This window comes from Eurypyga helias, unplaced genomic scaffold (assembly GCF_000690775.1).
Source record: "Eurypyga helias isolate BGI_N326 unplaced genomic scaffold, ASM69077v1 scaffold1585, whole genome shotgun sequence".
Classification (NCBI taxonomy): Eukaryota; Metazoa; Chordata; class Aves; order Eurypygiformes; family Eurypygidae; genus Eurypyga; species Eurypyga helias.
Genome location: NW_010250661.1, coordinates 603 through 18,642, shown reverse-complemented (window position 1 = coordinate 18,642; position 18,040 = coordinate 603). Strand labels below are relative to the sequence as shown.

Below are 18,040 nucleotides of genomic sequence, written 5' to 3'. Positions count from 1 at the left end.
GAGGGATGTTGCACCTGAATTGATCTTCCACTGAGTGAAAAGAAGTTATTTAGCTGATAGTAAGTTTAATTCCCATGCCAGGCTCTTCTTTCTCGCCTGCGTGCTTAGACGAGTGCCCTCTGCCCCTTGGCTGCCGGATGAGAAGCCCACGAATGCGCTTGTGTAGGCTGAGGAGAGCGGCTGGCCGGGAGGAATCGGATCCGAGCACAGGGAGCGGCACGGTGTCTGCGTGCCCACGCTCTCTGCAGGGCACCCGAATGGCAAAACAACTGCAGGGAACCTGTCTGTGAGAGGGGAAGATCTAGGAAGTGTTCAGCTCCGGCTCAAATATCTACTGTCTCAGCACTTATTAAAACTGCAGTAATGCCAGTCTGTGCTTGGACTGTGGAACCGCTGATAAATAATTGCAACCGATTACTTTGGAACTGAGGCTCAGCTCCAGCTTTTTGGCATTTTATGACTCTTCCTGGGGTCCGTCTTCGCTGGAGAATGGTGCTGGGAGTTGCCAGCGGTACCTGCCAGCACCCAGCGCCCTCGGCTGCAGCCCCAGTGCTACCTGGGCTGTAGCTCCCGTGCCTGACGCAAGGGATTAGGAGGGTTCAAAGGACAGCTCAGGATTTTGAGGATAGTTGACTGAGATTCCAGTGCCTTGGCTAGATCCTAGACATATCCGCTGACCCCTCACCTGCTGTAAGCTAAAGGTGGAAAGCTTTTACTCTTTTCTACACTCTTAAAAGTTTTACGCTGTCATCCGGCAGTGCTTGAGTGTCTCTTCCTAAATTAAATAACAACATGGATTTTATTAATATCTTTCTTCGTGGAGATCTATCTGTGAAGCTGTTTTCCCATTTCATTTGTTTTCTTGGTCTTTGGTACTGGGGAAGAAAAATGGGTCTGTGATGAAACAGCTACAGCTGGTATCAGGGAGTGTTGGTAGAATGGAGGAAGGACCTTTTGGGAAGGAAGGACCTTTTGGGAAGGAAAAGGATGGTGTGGCTTCTCTGACCTCTGCAGAAGCTGCTCTGCAACTGGACTGCTTCGAGGATAGACGTCCCTAGGCCGTTGGAATAGGTGCCATCCTAGTAAGTGAGCACAGTGCCTTCTGGGTCAAGGTCCCTGTCTGCTTTATGCCACTAAGCCTTAATCCCCTATTTGGCTTTGAAATTGAGGACCGGAGCCTTAAATTGGCATTACAAGCTGATGGGAATGTGTCATCCCTTCCCAGGTTTCTGTGGCTGCGTTTCCTTTAGGTTTATAAGGAGAGCACTATGAAAGATCAGTGTTAGCCTGTGCTTTCATTAATTTAAAGGTTCATAAATCTCTGAACTATGGGATGGTGCTGGTGCTGTCTCTTTGAGAAATTGGCTGTTAGTAACTATAACTAACTGGGCAGAGGCCCTTGTAATCAAAGGTAATGGACCGTGAAAACTGTCTGGTTTGAAAGGAGCAAAACTGCTGCTAATGCTTAGAGGAAAAGGGGACTGGGATTGAGGGGGAGCCTAATTGGCAGACAATAGGATATCCTCTTTCCCTGCTAGAGGGCTTGGGGAGATGCATGATGGTCACTCTTACAACTTCTGACACCCAAGAATGACCAATTTGTTAAATCAGCGAAGCCAGGATCAGCCTAACGGCCATGCTGAGGGTCTACAATCTCACCGACACGGAGTGTGAGGGAGAAGGGCGGTGTGGAAGACGTCACTAGATGTGATGTGAATACCTGAAAGAAAGCACCGATCAGAATGAGGAGCACCAGGAGAAACGGAGCCGCGTCGAGCTCTTATAGGGAGACGGGGAGTTTCTGGGAAAGAGCTTGGTCGGGGGAGACGGGGCTTTTCTGCCAGTAAAAAAAAAATAAAGTGTGTGGGGGACCTGAATAGTTGCACAGAGGAGGAAAGCAGGACTGTTCTTTGTAGTACAAGCGAGGAGACAGTTATCTCTTTTATCAGCAGGAGTTAGCAACAAATCTTCAAACGTTCCTGTTATTTCCATATTTGTTCAGCGCCGCGTTGCCCTGCCACTGCGCTTAGATGTCTTTGACACTATGTCACGGATTACTCCCTTTTATTTATTTTTCTCTTCCTGACAGTTTCGAGTGTTCACTGCTCCCTTCCACAAGGTAGGCTTCGCAGATTTCTGGCTGGCTGATCAGCTCAACAGCTTGGTCGTGATACTCATGGATCTGGAATACATGATCTGCTTCTACAGCTTCGAGGTCCAGTGGGAGGACAACGCTGGGCTTCTGGCAAATACAGGTAGAGTCATGCTGGCAGCTCGTGTGAATGCAGTTAGAAAGAGCTGCAAAACACCGAGCAAGGCAACTTCTTAATCAGCTGTTTTGAAGAGGGATGACAGGAAATTAAATAACTGGCTTTTCTTGTAAACACAGCATTAAAGAGATTCTGCCCTTTCTTACTTCCATCCAGAGAAATGGAATTTCACATCTGTGTTCGTTTCCTAATCCAGTCATTTGGCCTGATGCGTATATTCATCCAAAAATTTAGACACAGTACTTCTTGATTGGAAAGAGAAATCCATTTTGCTGGCATTGTTGTCTTATTTCGTAGTGGTTTATCTGCTTTTAGCCCGTTCCTTTTGCTCAGTATGAAAATGAGTTGCCTGAGCTTGTTAACCACACTGTTCTGGGCTGTAGTCTGTTTCTTACAGGCTCCACCACAGAACCCTAAAGCAAGAGGGGCTGGAAAAACATCCTCAGAGCTTGTTAGTGCCACCCCGTATTGGATTAGAGTTGATGCTGTGACGCCGAGTGGGGTTGTGCGTGCTCTGCCTCTTCTCTCCTTCCTAGCCCGTGCTCTGAATTTTGTCTTTGGCCTTCCCAGTGGCAAAATCGTACCTGTCTCCTCCTGGGTCGGGGCTGTCATCTTTCCATTCGAAGCAGCAGCTGCTGGCAAATCGTCTTGGCTGATGGCTTTGACACTTGCTGAAAGAATTTGCAGCGCGCGTCAATAAGCATCAGTGTTCGCTTTGCTCTTCCGCTCCCTCTGATCTTTCTCTTCCCTTTAAGACAGTGTTGCAAGTAACTAAATGTTCATTAAAAATAAAAATAAAGCAAAGCAACGGAGTGGATAACAGCTTCTCCTCTTCCCATCCAAACAATGGAATGATAGCGCAGTGCTTTGGGATAAATATCAGCTAATGACTTGTCTCCCTTAGCCTGAATAAGAAACAAATGTTTGTTAGTCAGTGGGGCGTTTGGTTTAGATGTGCTGAGCGAGATGGTGTGAGAATATGGGGGTTGTGGGCAGAGCTGGGGTTTTCCAGGTCATTTCCTCAATAAAAAGAAGGATTTCAAACATCAGGGGTGTGACACAAAGTCATGTTGGTGCAGTTACCTCTCACCCCGGTTGTTGAGGCTTTTAAAAACCAAACAACAAACAAACAGCAGCAACAAAACCCCAAAATACCACAAAAAAAAACCCCAAAAAACAAACAAGCCAAACCCCCAGACACATACTGAAATATATTTTTTCCTATTACAATATACAAGAAAAATGGGTCAAGGGCATCTTGGGCAAAATAGCCCTGTTGAGCTGTCCTGCGGAGTGTGGAAACGCTCTCCCATTTCCGCACAAAAAATTCAGTGTCGAAGGCCTTTTGTAATTCCATCCTTAATTTGATTATTCACAGCGCTGCCAGCGGCACAAAATAAATTTAAAAAGATTATTTCTAATCTCTTTGCATGTTAATTATCCTGGCAGCAGTGAAGGAGTTAGCTGATGGCGTGTCTGGCTGCGTTACTGATATCCTGTCACCTGAATACCTCCGAGATGGAGTAAAGGGATTCTGGATACTTTGTGGTGATGAGTTGTAGGGGGGGGGGGGTGTGCCCAAGGGTGTGGGGGTGGTGTGGGGGGGGGGGGTGTGTGCCCAAGTGTGAGACAGGGAGGGGGAATTGCTCTCCTGTGAGAGTGATGTCATTCTTACAGAAAGGAAGACGATAGGACTTCTTAAACTTCTTAACTCTTTTGTCCCTGAACCTTGTTTTCTTGCAGATAATCAGATTTGTTACAGCTACTCCTACGGAGTGAGAGCAGTTGTCCAGTGCATCCCTGCTTGGTTGCGATTCATCCAGTGCCTGCGCCGTTACCGTGATAACAAACGGGCCTTTCATCTGGTTAACGCTGGAAAATATTCCACCACCTTCTTCGTGGTGACATTTGCAGCCCTCTACAGCACTCACAAAGGTACTGCTCGTTTCGGAGAATCCTTCGCAAGTCGCGCGATCCGCCTTTTACGTGGAGAAGCGCAAACTTTGGCGACGCGTTGGAGCACGAACTTTTGTCTTTAGGCACCCGTGGAACGTCTTGGCGGAAAGGCAAAGGCCTGCCTGGCTTGCAAAGAGTGTTTTAAGATGGTTTAGGGTTTTTTTTCATACCTTATCTGCTTGTAACTGCGCTTCAGGAGTGTGAGAGAGAATTGGCAGGTTTCTGTCTCAAAAGGAGAAAACTGAAATACCTGTCAGTGTTTGCTGTGAAGGGAGCTCTGATGGGAGGTGTATAAGGAAAGGGCTCGGAAGGAACAAGGAATAGTTCTTCCTGTATAAGGACAGGAAGAACTTGTCCCTCATGAGTAGATAACCTGGATCATCTGAATAATGTCAGAGCCTCATCCCTTCAACGTGGGGAGATGTGCACAGTGCCGGGAAAATGCCCTCTCTGGATTTTCCTGTGTGTTCTTATCCATGTTTTTTCTGCAGCTGGCAGGGAGTTGTTTCCAATCCATTTAACTGTAGATTGAGCTGTGATCCCTCAAGTTCCCCATCTCCCTGGAAACCACAATTACTCCATTCTGCTCTTGTTCTGAAGGAAAAAAAGCTTTTAGTTTCCGCATCTCGGGCAGCCGCCCTGCCTTTCATTGTTCTGAAGTTCTAAAAGCTGGTTTCTTTTATTTGAAACTATATACCTTCCATATCTCCAAGAATTGGCAGCTGCAGCAGCTCGGGAGCAATTTCTCACCCTGAAATGATTGCGGTGGGGCAGGGAGAAGGGTTGAAGGCATGCGTCTAGCTAACACGCTGGCTTTTGGAGGGGTGGCAGGGTTAGTAGAGACTTCCCAGTGGCTGAGAAGTGGCTGGTTTGGGGTAGCTGGGCCTGAAGTCACAGCAATAATGTTTGTCGAGCCCTGGATTTTAACGGCAGAGAAGCGCACTGGTGCGAGCTGGCCGAAGGCTGGAAGTCGGGCACTCTGTATCCGGATGGACACGCAAACCTGGCGTGGGAGCATCAGCGGATGCAGCGCCTGGTCCTTCCATGCATCTCCTCCCCGGAGCTTGTTCCTGTTTTAACTCGTTTGCTCAGTGACATTCTGCAGCTCTTTGGCTCCAGCCGTGCAGCCCGGTTAGTCACTGCCGCCGAGCCCCCCGAGGAGACAAACGCAGATTGCCCGGCTGGAGTCGCCGCTCGTGCGCGTTACATCCAGTGCCTGCTCTGGGGAGGCTGACTAATGCTTCTCCTTCCCGGGGGTGGGGAACGCTCCGGCAGAGCCTTCTGTGGGAAGGGCGAGATAGGTTTGGAACCAAGAGGAAAAACCGGCATCTGTCAAAATGTCCCATGGAAGAATTTGACCTCTTCCCGCTCCCCTTGGAGCTTGCATCCGCGCCAGCTCCGCTGACCCAAGTCGCTGCCATACGTCCCCGTTGTCTGGCAGGGAGTGGGTTGTAATGAGGTGTTTATGAGCCAACGGGGCTTGTTCCAATTGCTGAGATGTTCCTGACTCCCAGCTTTTGTCTGTCCGGTTTTGTTCGCGGGAGTCAATAGCACGTGGTTGTTGGTATCATACAAAACATTTTTGGAAGCTTTGTGGCCTTTGGAAATTGCACGTTAACACAGATTTTAAATGTCATTGTGCCTGGGCTTGTAGCGATTTTTCAGACCTTGCTGTGTCTTCTCAACCCTTGTAGGCCTATTCCCATCCTGCCATAAATGCACTTTCTAATCTGCTGTACCTGTTAAGACTCCAATTTTATCGATGTGCTTTACACAGACTCCCAGTTCTTTCTGAACTTGGAATCAGATGGTCTGTCATCGAGTTGTTGTGATGTTGCTGTTGAAAATAGATGCTCCGCTCGCCCACGCCTTCCATGTGTCTGCCTTGGGGTAGGAGAGACAAACACCGAGCTCTTACCTACAAAACATCTGCTGGGGGCAGCTGATCACTGTTAGGAAGGCAAGCGCTGCCCAAAACAAGCGTCAGACTGGTAAAGCTCCTCGCTCTTTAGCCTTGCTCTAAATTGCTCTGAGTAACGAGCCTGTTAATTGCCGCTGTAACGAGAGTTTTATTTGAACAATCTCTCCTGCCTGTGTTTGCATGCCTGTGACTTGTACCTCTGGAATGACAGGTTTCGGCTGCCAGGACAAGAGGATAATTGGTGGCCTTTTTTTGGGAGGTCAGGTAACGTACACCAGTGCCTGATCTCCGCTTGGGACTCCTGGGGACGTCAGCCCCCGGGAAAGCCTTGACTCGAACGTTGACTCATTCGTAGCTGCTCTGTGGGTTTTTAGTTTGGGGGTGAAGATGGGCTGTGTCTTGGCGGGTTTGCTGGTGTTGGAAGTTGGCTCGTTCACACGGAGCGCGCTTAACGGCGGCGCCGTGCTGTGTTTTCTTAGGCTCGTTGACGGACTCGAACTAAAGCAATGTTCAAAGGCTACCTTCCTGTGTTTGAGTGATGGACTGCTTGGTACTCCCTCCTCCCAACCTGCAGTAACACGGAGTTACTAGTATAGACTATACACTCTTGACTAGTATCTCCATTTCCCCAAAATACCACTGTTAAATCATAGAATCACAGAATGGTTTGGGTGGGAAGGGACCTTAAAGATCATCTAGTTCCAACCCCCCTGCCATGGGCAGGGACACCTTCCACTAGACCAGCTTGCTCCAAGCCTCATCCAGCCTGGCCTTGGACACTTCCAGGGATGGGGCATCCACAGCTTCTCTGGGCAACCTGTCCCAGTGCCTCCCCCCCCTCTCCAGGAAGAATTTCTTCCTGATATCTAATCTAAACCTCCGTGATTTCAATTTGTACCCGTTACCCCTTGTCCTGTCACTACAGGCTCTTGTAAAAAGTGCTCTCCCAGCACCCTTGCAGGCCCCCTTCAGGTACTGGAAGGCTGCAATCCTTTGTATTCCTGGGGAAGTGCATAATTCCGATTCTTTCTTCCCTTAGAGAAGCTGTTTGTTTATTTTTCTTCCTTTTTAGATGCAAAATGCAATTTTCTCTGCTGCTTGCAGACGTTGGACCGGTAAGATCTGTTAGATTTTCCCTCCCAAACTGGCAATCCTGTTGTCCCTGGGACTAGCCCAGTTTTACAGAGCTGACACCGAGCTCCCATCTCCATAATTAGTGATGCCAAAGTGGGAGACGCTACCCTTCAACGCCAGACCGGAGCCGGCAGCGGGTACGGGGAGAAGTGCCGGCTCAAGCTGCCCGCTTCCCCGCCGCTCAGAAACACGGAATCGTTTCAGGGACGACGGCAGCAACCCAGGGGCGGCTGTTGCTGAGCTCCCCAAGGAAGAGCTCTCAGGATTTTTATATCACTCAAAGGAATGGGAAGCAAAGGCCGCCTTCTGTAAATACAGTGCTGCGGGATAGGTTTGCACAGGCAAAGGAGGCATAGCTGTAACTCTAAGCTACCTAGCAACTGGAGTGCGTGCCGCTGCTCCCTGCCTGCTCACGGCACGGCTGAGCAGAAGCCTCTGCCCCCAGCTCTTCCCTGCCCTCGCTTCGATTTCCTTGGCAGCGCTCAGCAGCCTTCCCCCCAGACTTAGCCAACTCCATGTTATCTTGCCTTACTTAATCCCTGCGGAAGCCTACACGGTGCAAACGGTTACGCCCGAGTCCGCAGTAGAATGCTTAGCCCCGGTGCAGCGTTATTTTTGACACACAACTGCTTTTGGCAGCGTGAAAACTGTACTACTCGAAGGGTGCCGGTCGCTTCATACGCTTCATGCATGATTTATGCTCCAGTTTTATGGTCTGGAACGTGAGAGACGCGTCTTGGCTTTCCTACTGCCCGTCAGTTTTCTCTTACCTTGATGCCTCTTGCTCCCACAGTGTCACTGGAAATGGCACAGGATATGGATTTGGCTTCTGTGCTTGAGGGACCGAGTTTCTGGAGTGCTGTGTCCTCTTCCGTCGTGTTGTTGTCTTGTGGGACTTGCTGTTCCAGCGTGAGCATTTGTGTGTTTACCTGTTTTTTTTCCAGGAACACATTACTGAGCTTAAGACAAGGCCTGGGTTAGAATTGGCTCTGTGGGATTTTATCCTTTAACTGAAAGGAAAGATGGTTTATGCAAGTTTTCATTGCCCATTCAGTTTACACACCTTATCCAGTGAAATCATTGTGGTCTGGGTAGGATCCAGCAATTTATTAACCTCTGAATTATTCCAAAGTTAATCCGCGTGGCCTGGAAACTCCAGTGAGCATCTCTTCTTCCCTACCGCTCCCACACCTTTTCCAGGCACTCCACCTAAGACTGCTCAGCGCTTGCTGTCGTCGGCTTGGAATTGCCGTGGAAAGCCTTAGGCCGGTCTGAGGTGCCCTAACTGCCACGCACTTTCTCATTAAACAGCCCAGGAAACGGGCAATAATTAAAACTAGAGAAGTTGACTCAATAGGGCTGTCTCTGCAGAGCAGTGCTTCTCGCCATCGCTCCAGAAACGGCTTCTCCCGATGAACGGATGCCCAGTCTGTTTCTTTTAAAGGCTGGGAAAAGTGTGAAGCTCCTTGCCTCTCCGAGGAGTAGAGACGTGGGGTGTCAAGGCAGGAGTCATTCTTTGATTAATGGGCTTCCGCAGGGAGGTGTTGGACCATCCCGTGCTAATAGAGCGGATTGACCGGGTCTGACCGGATGAAGACAAATGGAAAACGTGCTGCTTTTTGAAAACAGAGCGGAAGATTCCCAGGTCTGCCCGCTCCTCATGAATCACGATGCCTTGTGCTGTCAGCAGTGGTGATGCCGGCTGGCGTAGACAGCGTCACGCTGGAACGGGTCGCCGGTTCTCCCACGGTCTGTCCCACCGCGGCTCCATCCCGGTCAGGGATGATGCACGGCAGGACGGAGGAGAAGGTGATGACATCCCACTCGTAGCCCCGGGAGCTGCAGGAGGATAGCCGTTGTGCCGTAGCTCTGCTCTTCTCGGCCGGCTGAAGTACCGGATCGTGGGTTGTGTCACTTAGCCCTCGTTGTTACCGTGTCAGGAACCACAGGGCGCGACCCCTGGAACAAAAGGAGCTGCCACCCTAACGGGTTACAGCGGGATTCAGGAACAAGGTGATGTGAGGACTGAAAGGGCTTTCACGGGAGTCAGGCATTGGTGCAGCGGCTCACCTGAGCAATGGGATGCCATTTCCTGGGGGTGGGGCAAGGCAAAATAAGTGGACATAGAGAGTGCAGGTGCAAATCCTTTCTTTTTTATTAAAAACCGTACATCTTTAAAAAAAAGATTAATGACCCATACAATCATAGAATTACAGAATGGTTTGGGTTGGCAGGGACCTTAAAGATCATCCAGTTCCAACCCCCCTGCCATGGGCAGGGACACCTTCCACTAGACCAGGTTGCTCCAAGCCTCATCCAGCCTGGCCTTGGACACTTCCAGGGATGGGGCATCCACAGCTTCTCTGGGCAACCTGTCCCAGTGCCTCCCCACTCTCTCCGGGAAGAATTTCTTCCTGATGTCCAATCTACATCTCCCCACTTTCAATTTAAACCCATTACCCCTTGTCTGAAGCAAGTAGCATTTGTGAGATCTCATTCCCTAATTTATCCTACAAGATCTCCCACTTTTCCCCTCGTGCTCCGCGCTGGGAGAGCTGTCAGCACTGCGGCAAGCCAGACCGTTTGATTTAGGCGTCGCAAGAGCCTTACAGAGTCCTTGGATCGACCTCTTGAAGCAAAACAAACTTTGTAATGGGATTAACCGGCTTCGTTCATAATACTTGCAGTTTTTGCGCGGCTCGCCTTAGCGCAGCACGCTGGCGGCTCGGTGAGGATGGCTGTTTGGAGCCAAAACGTGCCGTTTCTGTCCCATCGCTGTGAGATGGGATGAATTCTTGTCTGAAACCCTGTCGTCCCGTGCCCGGGAGGCCTTCGGTAATGAGTTGTGTTCATTAGCCAGTCTTTCTGATCCTTTCCATCAGAGCAGTGTCATTAGGGAAGAATCGGAGGCATTGCCACAGGCAAACATTTCCATCCTGGCCTCTGACCTCCTCCCGGCTTTGACGTGGGTCTCTGCGGCCCCCTGAGCAAGCCTGGCTTCTCCATGCCGGCTTGTTAGCTCCTCTAATTGCTCAGACACCCTTCCCGCTGATGGATCCTGGAGGTGGAGCCGGGAAGGGCGAGGAGCGCCCCGGCACGGCTGCGGCACGACCACCCCGGTTGGGGTGGAGGTGCCGGCAGGAGCTCTCTTGCCTGTGGTAAGTGAGCGGGGAAGGCGAGAGGAGCTGGGGGGGGGCCTGCGAGGGAAGGGGGTGTTAGGCAGAGGGATTTTGGGAACTGCCGCCGCGCCCCCATCGTCAGCACAAAACGAGGCGTAAAATCCCACGGGGAAATCTTCCCGTGCTTTCCTACGTCTGCAGACGTCAAGCGGGACATTCCCGGTGCCGTCAACTGCGCCGGGGGGGTCAAGGGGGGTCAAGGGGGGAGAGGCAACCTCGGCACCCGGCCGCTGAGTGATTCATGCGTTTGCTTCTCAGGATTGTGGCTGAGAGATGGATTTTAATAGCTGGGGTGTGGGAAGCGGACTAATAGTACCGTTTGTATCCCTTAATACACTTCCACGTGAAAGGTGACTGGAGGAGCGGGAACGCTAATGAGTAAGGTCAAAGTAAAAACGGTGGCCTACGGATACCTCGTTTCCTGGGCACATAAGAGGGGTAAGCCTGACCTTTTTGGTTTTTTTTTTTAATGGCACATTTTAAGAAAAGCAACTGAGTATATCGCCAGTGATTTTCCTTCCAAGTGTATGCAGGGCTGGAGCTCTCTGGGGCTGCAGGGATCTAGGAGATGCAATCATCCCTCTGTCTTGCTTAGTTACTTTTCATTTTCTTTAGTGACTGTTGTATTTTGAAGGAATCTGCTTCGGGATCTCAAAGCACCGTAGAGGTAGCAGATGACATTGTGTCCCGATCCCTAAATCGCCCAACGAAGGATAACCACGCTGTCTGATTATGGATGCAGATGTTCTTACTAGTGAGGGCTGGCAACCCCATCCTACTCCAGGTAGCAGTTTATCCACCCAAGAACACCCCTCAAATGATAGAGAAGCCACCAGGAGGAGAATCGGAGTGCGATATGCTTCCTCCTGTTGGCAGTTCAATCCCATTCTTCTCTTTGTGGGATCCGAGCTGTGAGATCGCTGCTGCACCTTGAAATTAGACACCGTTGTTTGGTCAAAACAGGATTTGGGGTTTTCCTTGCCCTACAAACATGCAGTCTAAGTAGAAGAAGAGACAGAATATTGCCTCCTGACAGACCTTCACCTCATGGTATCCTGCTGCTTTGCTTTAGACTGCACCCGGAGGCTATAGCAGAGGTTTCCAGAATCTAACGGGAAGGTTATCCCCTAAATGGTTGGGATTTGACAGAGCCCATCAGGGCACGTTGGCCAGTCCTCTGCCTGCTCCGCCGGGTTATTTGCCTCTTTTTGTCGCTGCATTCAGCCCACTGTCACGTCATGGCTCTGCCACTGATCAGTGTTCGATAGCCGTACGTGCCGCCTGGGCAGAAAGGCAGCGGCTGCTGCTCTTCCCTCATTAAGCTGTGTAATTACCGAGGGAGCAGCACTGCCGCGCTTCAAGCGGTGAGGTGTTAGACGAACGCTTTGGGGTGTCATCCTGACGGCGGTTCTTATGTAGATAAGTCATTTCTGGCTGTCACCCCCCGCCCGTTGTGTGCTGGGATGGAGTCAACAGGCAGATGTCATCCAGGTTGCAGCAGATAGCCTCTCTGGTACCTGTGCATGGCTAGCACACTGTGAATACATACTCTTTTGGTTTGATCCCGCTTAAATTCTTCCCGGAGAGGGCGGGGAGGCACTGGGACAGGTTGCCCAGAGAAGCTGTGGATGCCCCATCCCTGGAAGTGTCCAAGGCCAGGCTGGATGAGGCTTGGAGCAACCTGGTCTAGTGGAAGGTGTCCCTGCCCATGGCAGGGGGGTTGGAACTGGGTGATCTTTAAGGTCCCTTCCAACCCAAACCGTTCCGTGAGTCTATGAAATCTACGGTTGACGAGCTGCTCACCGAAGGAGACTGAATTTCCCTTGTGCATCAAGAGGTGTTGAATTGATGCTGGAGGCAGAACTGCTGGGGCTGGGTCAGTTCGGTGGCGTAGCAGGATTTACCTGACCGTGTTTCCTGATAACCTCCCACTTCTTAGCAGCTTTTATCGCCACTTTCGCCGTGGGCAGAGACCGCAGCCAGCTGCAGCGGCTGACACACCAGGAGTGCTTATCGTGGGCCATTGTGCTCTTATCCGGATCTTCAATAATACATGGCATTGATTTGTGCTGTGTTGAATACTATATGGTGTTTACATGCCCTGGAATAATTCAGCAGGGTAAACAGTAGCCTTTGGAGGGAAAGTCAATATTAACAGCGTTCAGGATAGTATTTGCTGTCTGTCTTTGATGGGAAAAGCGCCTCTCTCCTGCTCGGGCTTAGCAGGGGCTGTAATTCCCACACGGTTTTACTCTTGCAGTGCTGCTCAGATACTGCGTCCCCCGGGGCCGGGCCTGGGATCCAAAATGCTGCCTCTCCGCAGTTTTTGCAGGCAGTAAATTCTGCTGCCGCCAGTGCCTTTGGCTGTTTGCTGGGACGGTGCCCGTGCTCAGCTTCAGTTCAGAGGTGGAAGGACGCCTTCCGTTGTTTATGGCGTTGACCTTCTGGGGCAACGCGTAGGTGCGTTCGTGCAGAGGATCTGCGGGAATTGCCTTTCCTAGGGTAAACCGGGGGTGCCGATGGAAATTCCGCAGCGGAGGTTGCGCCCGGCCCCTGCGGTACCCTGCTTCCCATCGGCTCCGCCGCCCGGCGCCGTCTGGCCTGCCACCACGCGATAGTAGCCAAGCGGAATAGCCTGAACAGCTCCGCGTGGCAGACGTGCCGAGGCGAACGTGCGCGCGAAGACGCTGCGCCGGCAGCTCGACGCATCGGGTTTTGCGCTGACGGCGTTCTGCCCTGCACGTGCTCTTGCGAGTAACTGCGGCTTAGGAAGCTGCGACGGGGCGATGCCCTTCGGAGCATGGAGTAGAAAGGTCCTTCATCCACCTTGTGCTGGTTGTGCTGCCGTCGGGTTGCTGACGTGGAATTCCTGGTCTTTTTTCCCCCCGTCTTGGAGAGGTTGAGGTCTATGAGTGCTTCTCTCATCCTGAGACCGTCGCTCTCTAATGGGTTTTGGTGCGTTCTAGCACATTGATTAAACAAAGAAACGCAGGATGAAACGATTCCTGCTTAAATAGACCCTGACATCATCATACATATGCACAGCTACCTATTGCCGCTGGAAAACTGGCAGGCGAGGAGTAGATGGAGCCTCTGGGCAGAATATGAATGCCTTGATTTTCTGGCCCCCTGAGCAGCGGTGAAGAGGGCCACCAGGACCAGCCAGTGGAGATTGAGATATAATTGCTTGCCTGGAGCAGTAACATATTTCTGTACGCCAGCAGAATACCAATGAGGAGCGAAGGAAGGAAGGTATCACACGGAATTGCAGGCAGGAGGAAAAGGAGGATGAGCCATTAAAGGAAGGGACTCGGAGGCCAAGGCTGAAGACAATAAGCCAGTTCTGATACAGATCATTTTACCAGGGAGTCATTTGGATCTTTAATGACTTTGTTCAGCAGCTGACTGCGTTACCCAGCCGGTCGGTGAGCAAGCGAGCGAGGGGCAAGCGGCCTGACCCCAGGTGCCACTGGAAGGGCCGCTGTGCAGCTGGGGGCAGGGAAGGGGAGCTGAGGCCATGAGAGCCGAACTAGAGGCAAGCGCATCCTTTTGAGGTTGATGAGGTTAATGCCACAAGATTCCTTACTCGGGCCTTTTTCTTCCCGGCACTCCTGCTTTCCGTGATTTCACACAAGAAGCTTTAAAGCTGAATTTGGTTTAAGCAGCATCAGCCTTTGAAATCCCCTTCCTATGTAATTGCTGACTTGGGATGCGGTTTTGTTAGCCCCTAACATAGCTTGAGGTGATAGTCCATGGCCCGAATGTCCCCTCCGTACCAGAGAACCCCGCAGGAGCACCCCGCAATGCCGCTTCCCAGGGATGTGGCCGAAGGCATGGCAATGACTGGTGCCATCTGCGCTGCCTTCCCCAGGTCTGCTCCATGAAGATACTCCGTGGAGTAAGACTCGGTTTACTTGAATTCTGTCCTTAAGGGAAAACAGCAGCATGACCTAACCGCCAAGCCTGAGGTACTGATGGGAAGCAAGCAGCCTCCCAGGGCAGTTTGGAACATTTTAGGTGCTTTGAAAGCGCTTAACCTGTGACTTATTGTTTAGGATCTGGTAGTGGGAACTCAACATGGAGATCTAATGAGCTAAAAATAACGTTGGGAAGAACAGGGTTAGTGTCTCTGAGTCACTGAATGTCAGCATCTGGCTTTTCTTCCCGAAATAATGCAGTGGAGACTTTGGAGGAGAAGGAAATCTTGCAGTAGAGTCCTAATTGCTAAGCGCCAAAATCCTCACCAGTGTCCCATTTCGTGGGCTGCTGCGCTTTAAAAACGGATGGGAGAGGTGGTTTCGGAGCAGCAGGATGAAGGAATGTGCCCGGGCATTGTCGAAGCCCGCGTTCCGCCGGACTTCTCTGCCTGCTCCCGGGGACATCGTGGCTCTCCACAGCGACGCGTGATGACATGCGAGACCCGTCCCCGGGTAGAGCCAAGCTTCGGGAGGGTGTGGGTTGCTGCCCAAAGGCTTCTCCCCTTGCCCAAAAGCAGGGAAGCTAGGAAAACCTGGGAGCTGCAGCAGACCTCGTGGTCCTCTCCACCTGCTACGCTTCGGCTTCGCCACGTACGTGGCTTTAATAGGTTTGCTCTCAGGGGGAGTGTTTTGAAAGGAGAATGAGTGTGTGTGTTTGACCTATATCCTGCCCATCACGGCCAGGAAGCCTGAATGGCGTAATGGGAGGAATGTACTCGTACACGATGCCTCTCATTTTCACCTCCATTAATTTTATCGCGTCGCTGCGTTACGTTTCTGTCGTAAACGCTGGAGACGGAAAGGGAAGGGGAGAGCAAACTGCCCCCCGTTGCTCCTTCTGTGGCCAGCTTGGGGGATTCTGCGGTTCTGAAGCCACGGCCGTGGAAAACGGCGCTGTCGCTTCGCGTGTCATCGGGTCGGGGCTGGAAACCTTATTTGTACCGCGCGTGTTTTCTTAGAAAGAAGCGGTGAATGAGCCCTTACAGCGGCTGCACGGAAGGGAGGAAGGACTCCCGACAGCGGGGAGAGGCAAAGCGTCTCAGCCTCGCCGAGCCTTGTAACGTGTTTCCTTCTCACAAACTTTATCACCCGTCTTTGGGTATTAAAAGCCAACGGAATGGTCGGATCTGTTCGTTTTCGCCCAGCTGACCGATTTAGAGAAATTTAGCCGAATCCAGAGCGCGGCGTAACCTTTGCAGGGGAGAACAGTGGGATGCAGTTTCGTTGTGAACACGTATCGGGGAGTTGAGCGGCCTCTGGACCCACAGTCCTGTGTTTCGCAACCTGTGTGCTTCCAAACAGAGCTCAGAGCCTCCGTCAGGGTTTGTACATCAATGTCAATGTATTCCCTTCTTTTTCCTCATTTTCCCCTGCCACCACAACCTCTGAAACCAGTAGAAATTCCTCCATCCTCCTTCAGGCTTTCAGCGCACCGCTCCCCAGTTGGTTTTATTTAGCCGAACTGAAATATTCTCCCCCAAACCCCTCCTGGCTGAGCACTGCTTTATCCCGTTGTACAAGCCTCTGCCTTTCGTGAAACGTGGCCCTCATCTTCCACCTGCTGTTCGGAGGTAGAATGGCAGGTCTGCCCCAGGGCTCCAGAAAATCAGAGTATTTTGATTTTGAACGCGGGTTTCAATCCCAAGTGCAAAATGTTGAATTGAAAAGACGGTATCAAGCTGGTCCCGGTAAGACTTTGGGGTTGGTTCCGATTAGCTAGCCTGGTTTTTTTTCCCAGAACTTGAATAAGAAGGGCGTTATTTCCACTGCTCAAATCAGATGATCTGTAGCCGAAGGAGCGACCTACTTTAAGTTCTACAGGCTGTTCTTCTCTTTTCCAGCTAAAAACCACAGCGACACCCAAGTGTTCTTCTACCTGTGGATTATCTTCTATTTCATCAGCTCTTGCTACACCCTTATTTGGGACCTGAAGATGGACTGGGGTCTCTTTGACAAAAACGCTGGTGAAAACACCTTTCTTCGAGAAGGAATCGTCTACCCACAGAAAGTGCGTATGCAGCCTGCCCTTGTCTCGGGGAGAGCCTTGAATGTTTTAGCCAAACTGGAGCGCGGGGGGCGTGTTGTCAGCCGTTGGAATGCTGTGTGCTGGGGTTTTCTAGCTGTAGAGTTCGTTTCCTTTCGCACTGGTCACTTTTCCAGTGGCTGAGCGGCAAATTCCGTATCTCCCCGAAGAGATCCGTCTTCCGTACGACGAGCTCTCCTGTTTCTGTCTTCTCCTTCAGGCATACTACTACTGTGCCATCGTAGAAGACGTGATCCTGCGTTTTGCGTGGACCATCCAGATCTCCCTCACTTCCATGCAAATTTTTTCTACGCGGGGGACATCATTTCCACAGTGTTTGCCCCGCTTGAGGTATTCCGGTAAGGACCGAACAGTTCACTCCTCTCTTACGGTTGGATCGCTCCTACGGTGCCAGCGGGGTGGGAAGTGCCGTGCTCCTTGGGCACACAAGGTTCTGGTCTGGGGAAAAGAAGGCTGGATCCAACAGAAAGATTTAATGGGAGCAGGGAGCTGTAGAGGGCTCCGCAGCAACGCGGGGATGCGTCCTTCGTGCTGCCATCTCCGTTTTTTCTGAACCTAAACCTGATCTTGAAGGTTTTGGTACTATTAAATCTCTCCTTCAACTTAACCTGATTAACATTTCCAGATGAAATTTCCCTTGGTTCTCAGTTTTACAATGACTCTCAAGCCCCTGCTGCTTTTCCAAACGCCGATTCGGATCCTGCAAGGTTTCAGGGCTCTTCCCACGCTTGTACTCCAGCTGGAGACCTCCCCCTCCCCAACTTCTCCACATGAGGAAAAGCCCTTGAAGCTGACCCTCACCCGCGGCGGCAGTGGTTGCGTTTGGCTTGTAGCACCCGGTGCCTCCGTGCTGTCCGGAGCAGGGCTGTCATCATTAACCCAACGAACTCTCCGGAGTGTTGGGAATGTGTCGCAGCCCCTAATTTTTCCACCCTTTTTTTTTTTTTTTTTCCTTCCCCACCCAGGCGGTTTGTGTGGAATTTCTTCCGTCTGGAGAACGAGCACCTGAACAACTGCGGCGAGTTCCGCGCCGTGAGGGACATCTCGGTGGCCCCGCTCAACGCCGACGACCTGACGCTCTTGGATCAGATGATGGACCAGGAGGACGGCGTACGGAACCGCCGCAAGAACAAACAGTGGAAGCGCAGCCAGAGCGTGTCCTTGCGCAGACCCCGCCTGGCTTCACAGTAGGTTTTGGCCTCTTCCTCGAGCCTCTGCTGGAGGGTTGATCCATCCTTGGCATCGTCTTGGAGTTCTGGCAAACCACTGGGAAAGGGAGTTCCCTTTACAAAACTCCCCTCCTGTGAAAAAGTAGCCCGTAGCCATTGCCAGATGTTGTAAATCCAAACCTGGAAGAGAGGTTTGTGTTTACAGACCATTTCCAGGCTTCAGGCCACTCCAAGATTTCAGATTTCCTATGTGAGATCCTCCTTCCCCTCCCAAATCACGCGTGCTTCCTGCGCACCCCTCCTCCTTGCAGCTGAGCCATTTCCCCACCTTGCACCCAGCCTGTGGACTTCACTGCATTCCCTGTCCTCCCCGCATCCCAGGCTGCTCCG

At 51.4% G+C, this 18,040-nt stretch overlaps 1 protein-coding gene across 1 annotated transcript in view; it reads left to right on the top strand.

The window, feature by feature from the left end:
* Positions 1-17,672, top strand: part of XPR1 (xenotropic and polytropic retrovirus receptor 1) — a gene marked incomplete at its 5' end in the record, with an annotated part of 29,749 nt that extends 12,077 nt beyond the window's left edge. Inside the window, 6 exon segments of the mRNA XM_010151736.1 lie at positions 2,090-2,255; positions 4,014-4,205; positions 16,279-16,445; positions 16,681-16,765; positions 16,768-16,819; positions 17,447-17,672. Of these exon segments, the coding sequence (XP_010150038.1) occupies positions 2,090-2,255; positions 4,014-4,205; positions 16,279-16,445; positions 16,681-16,765; positions 16,768-16,819; positions 17,447-17,672 (888 nt within the window).
* Between the last annotated feature and the right edge of the window lie 368 nt (positions 17,673-18,040).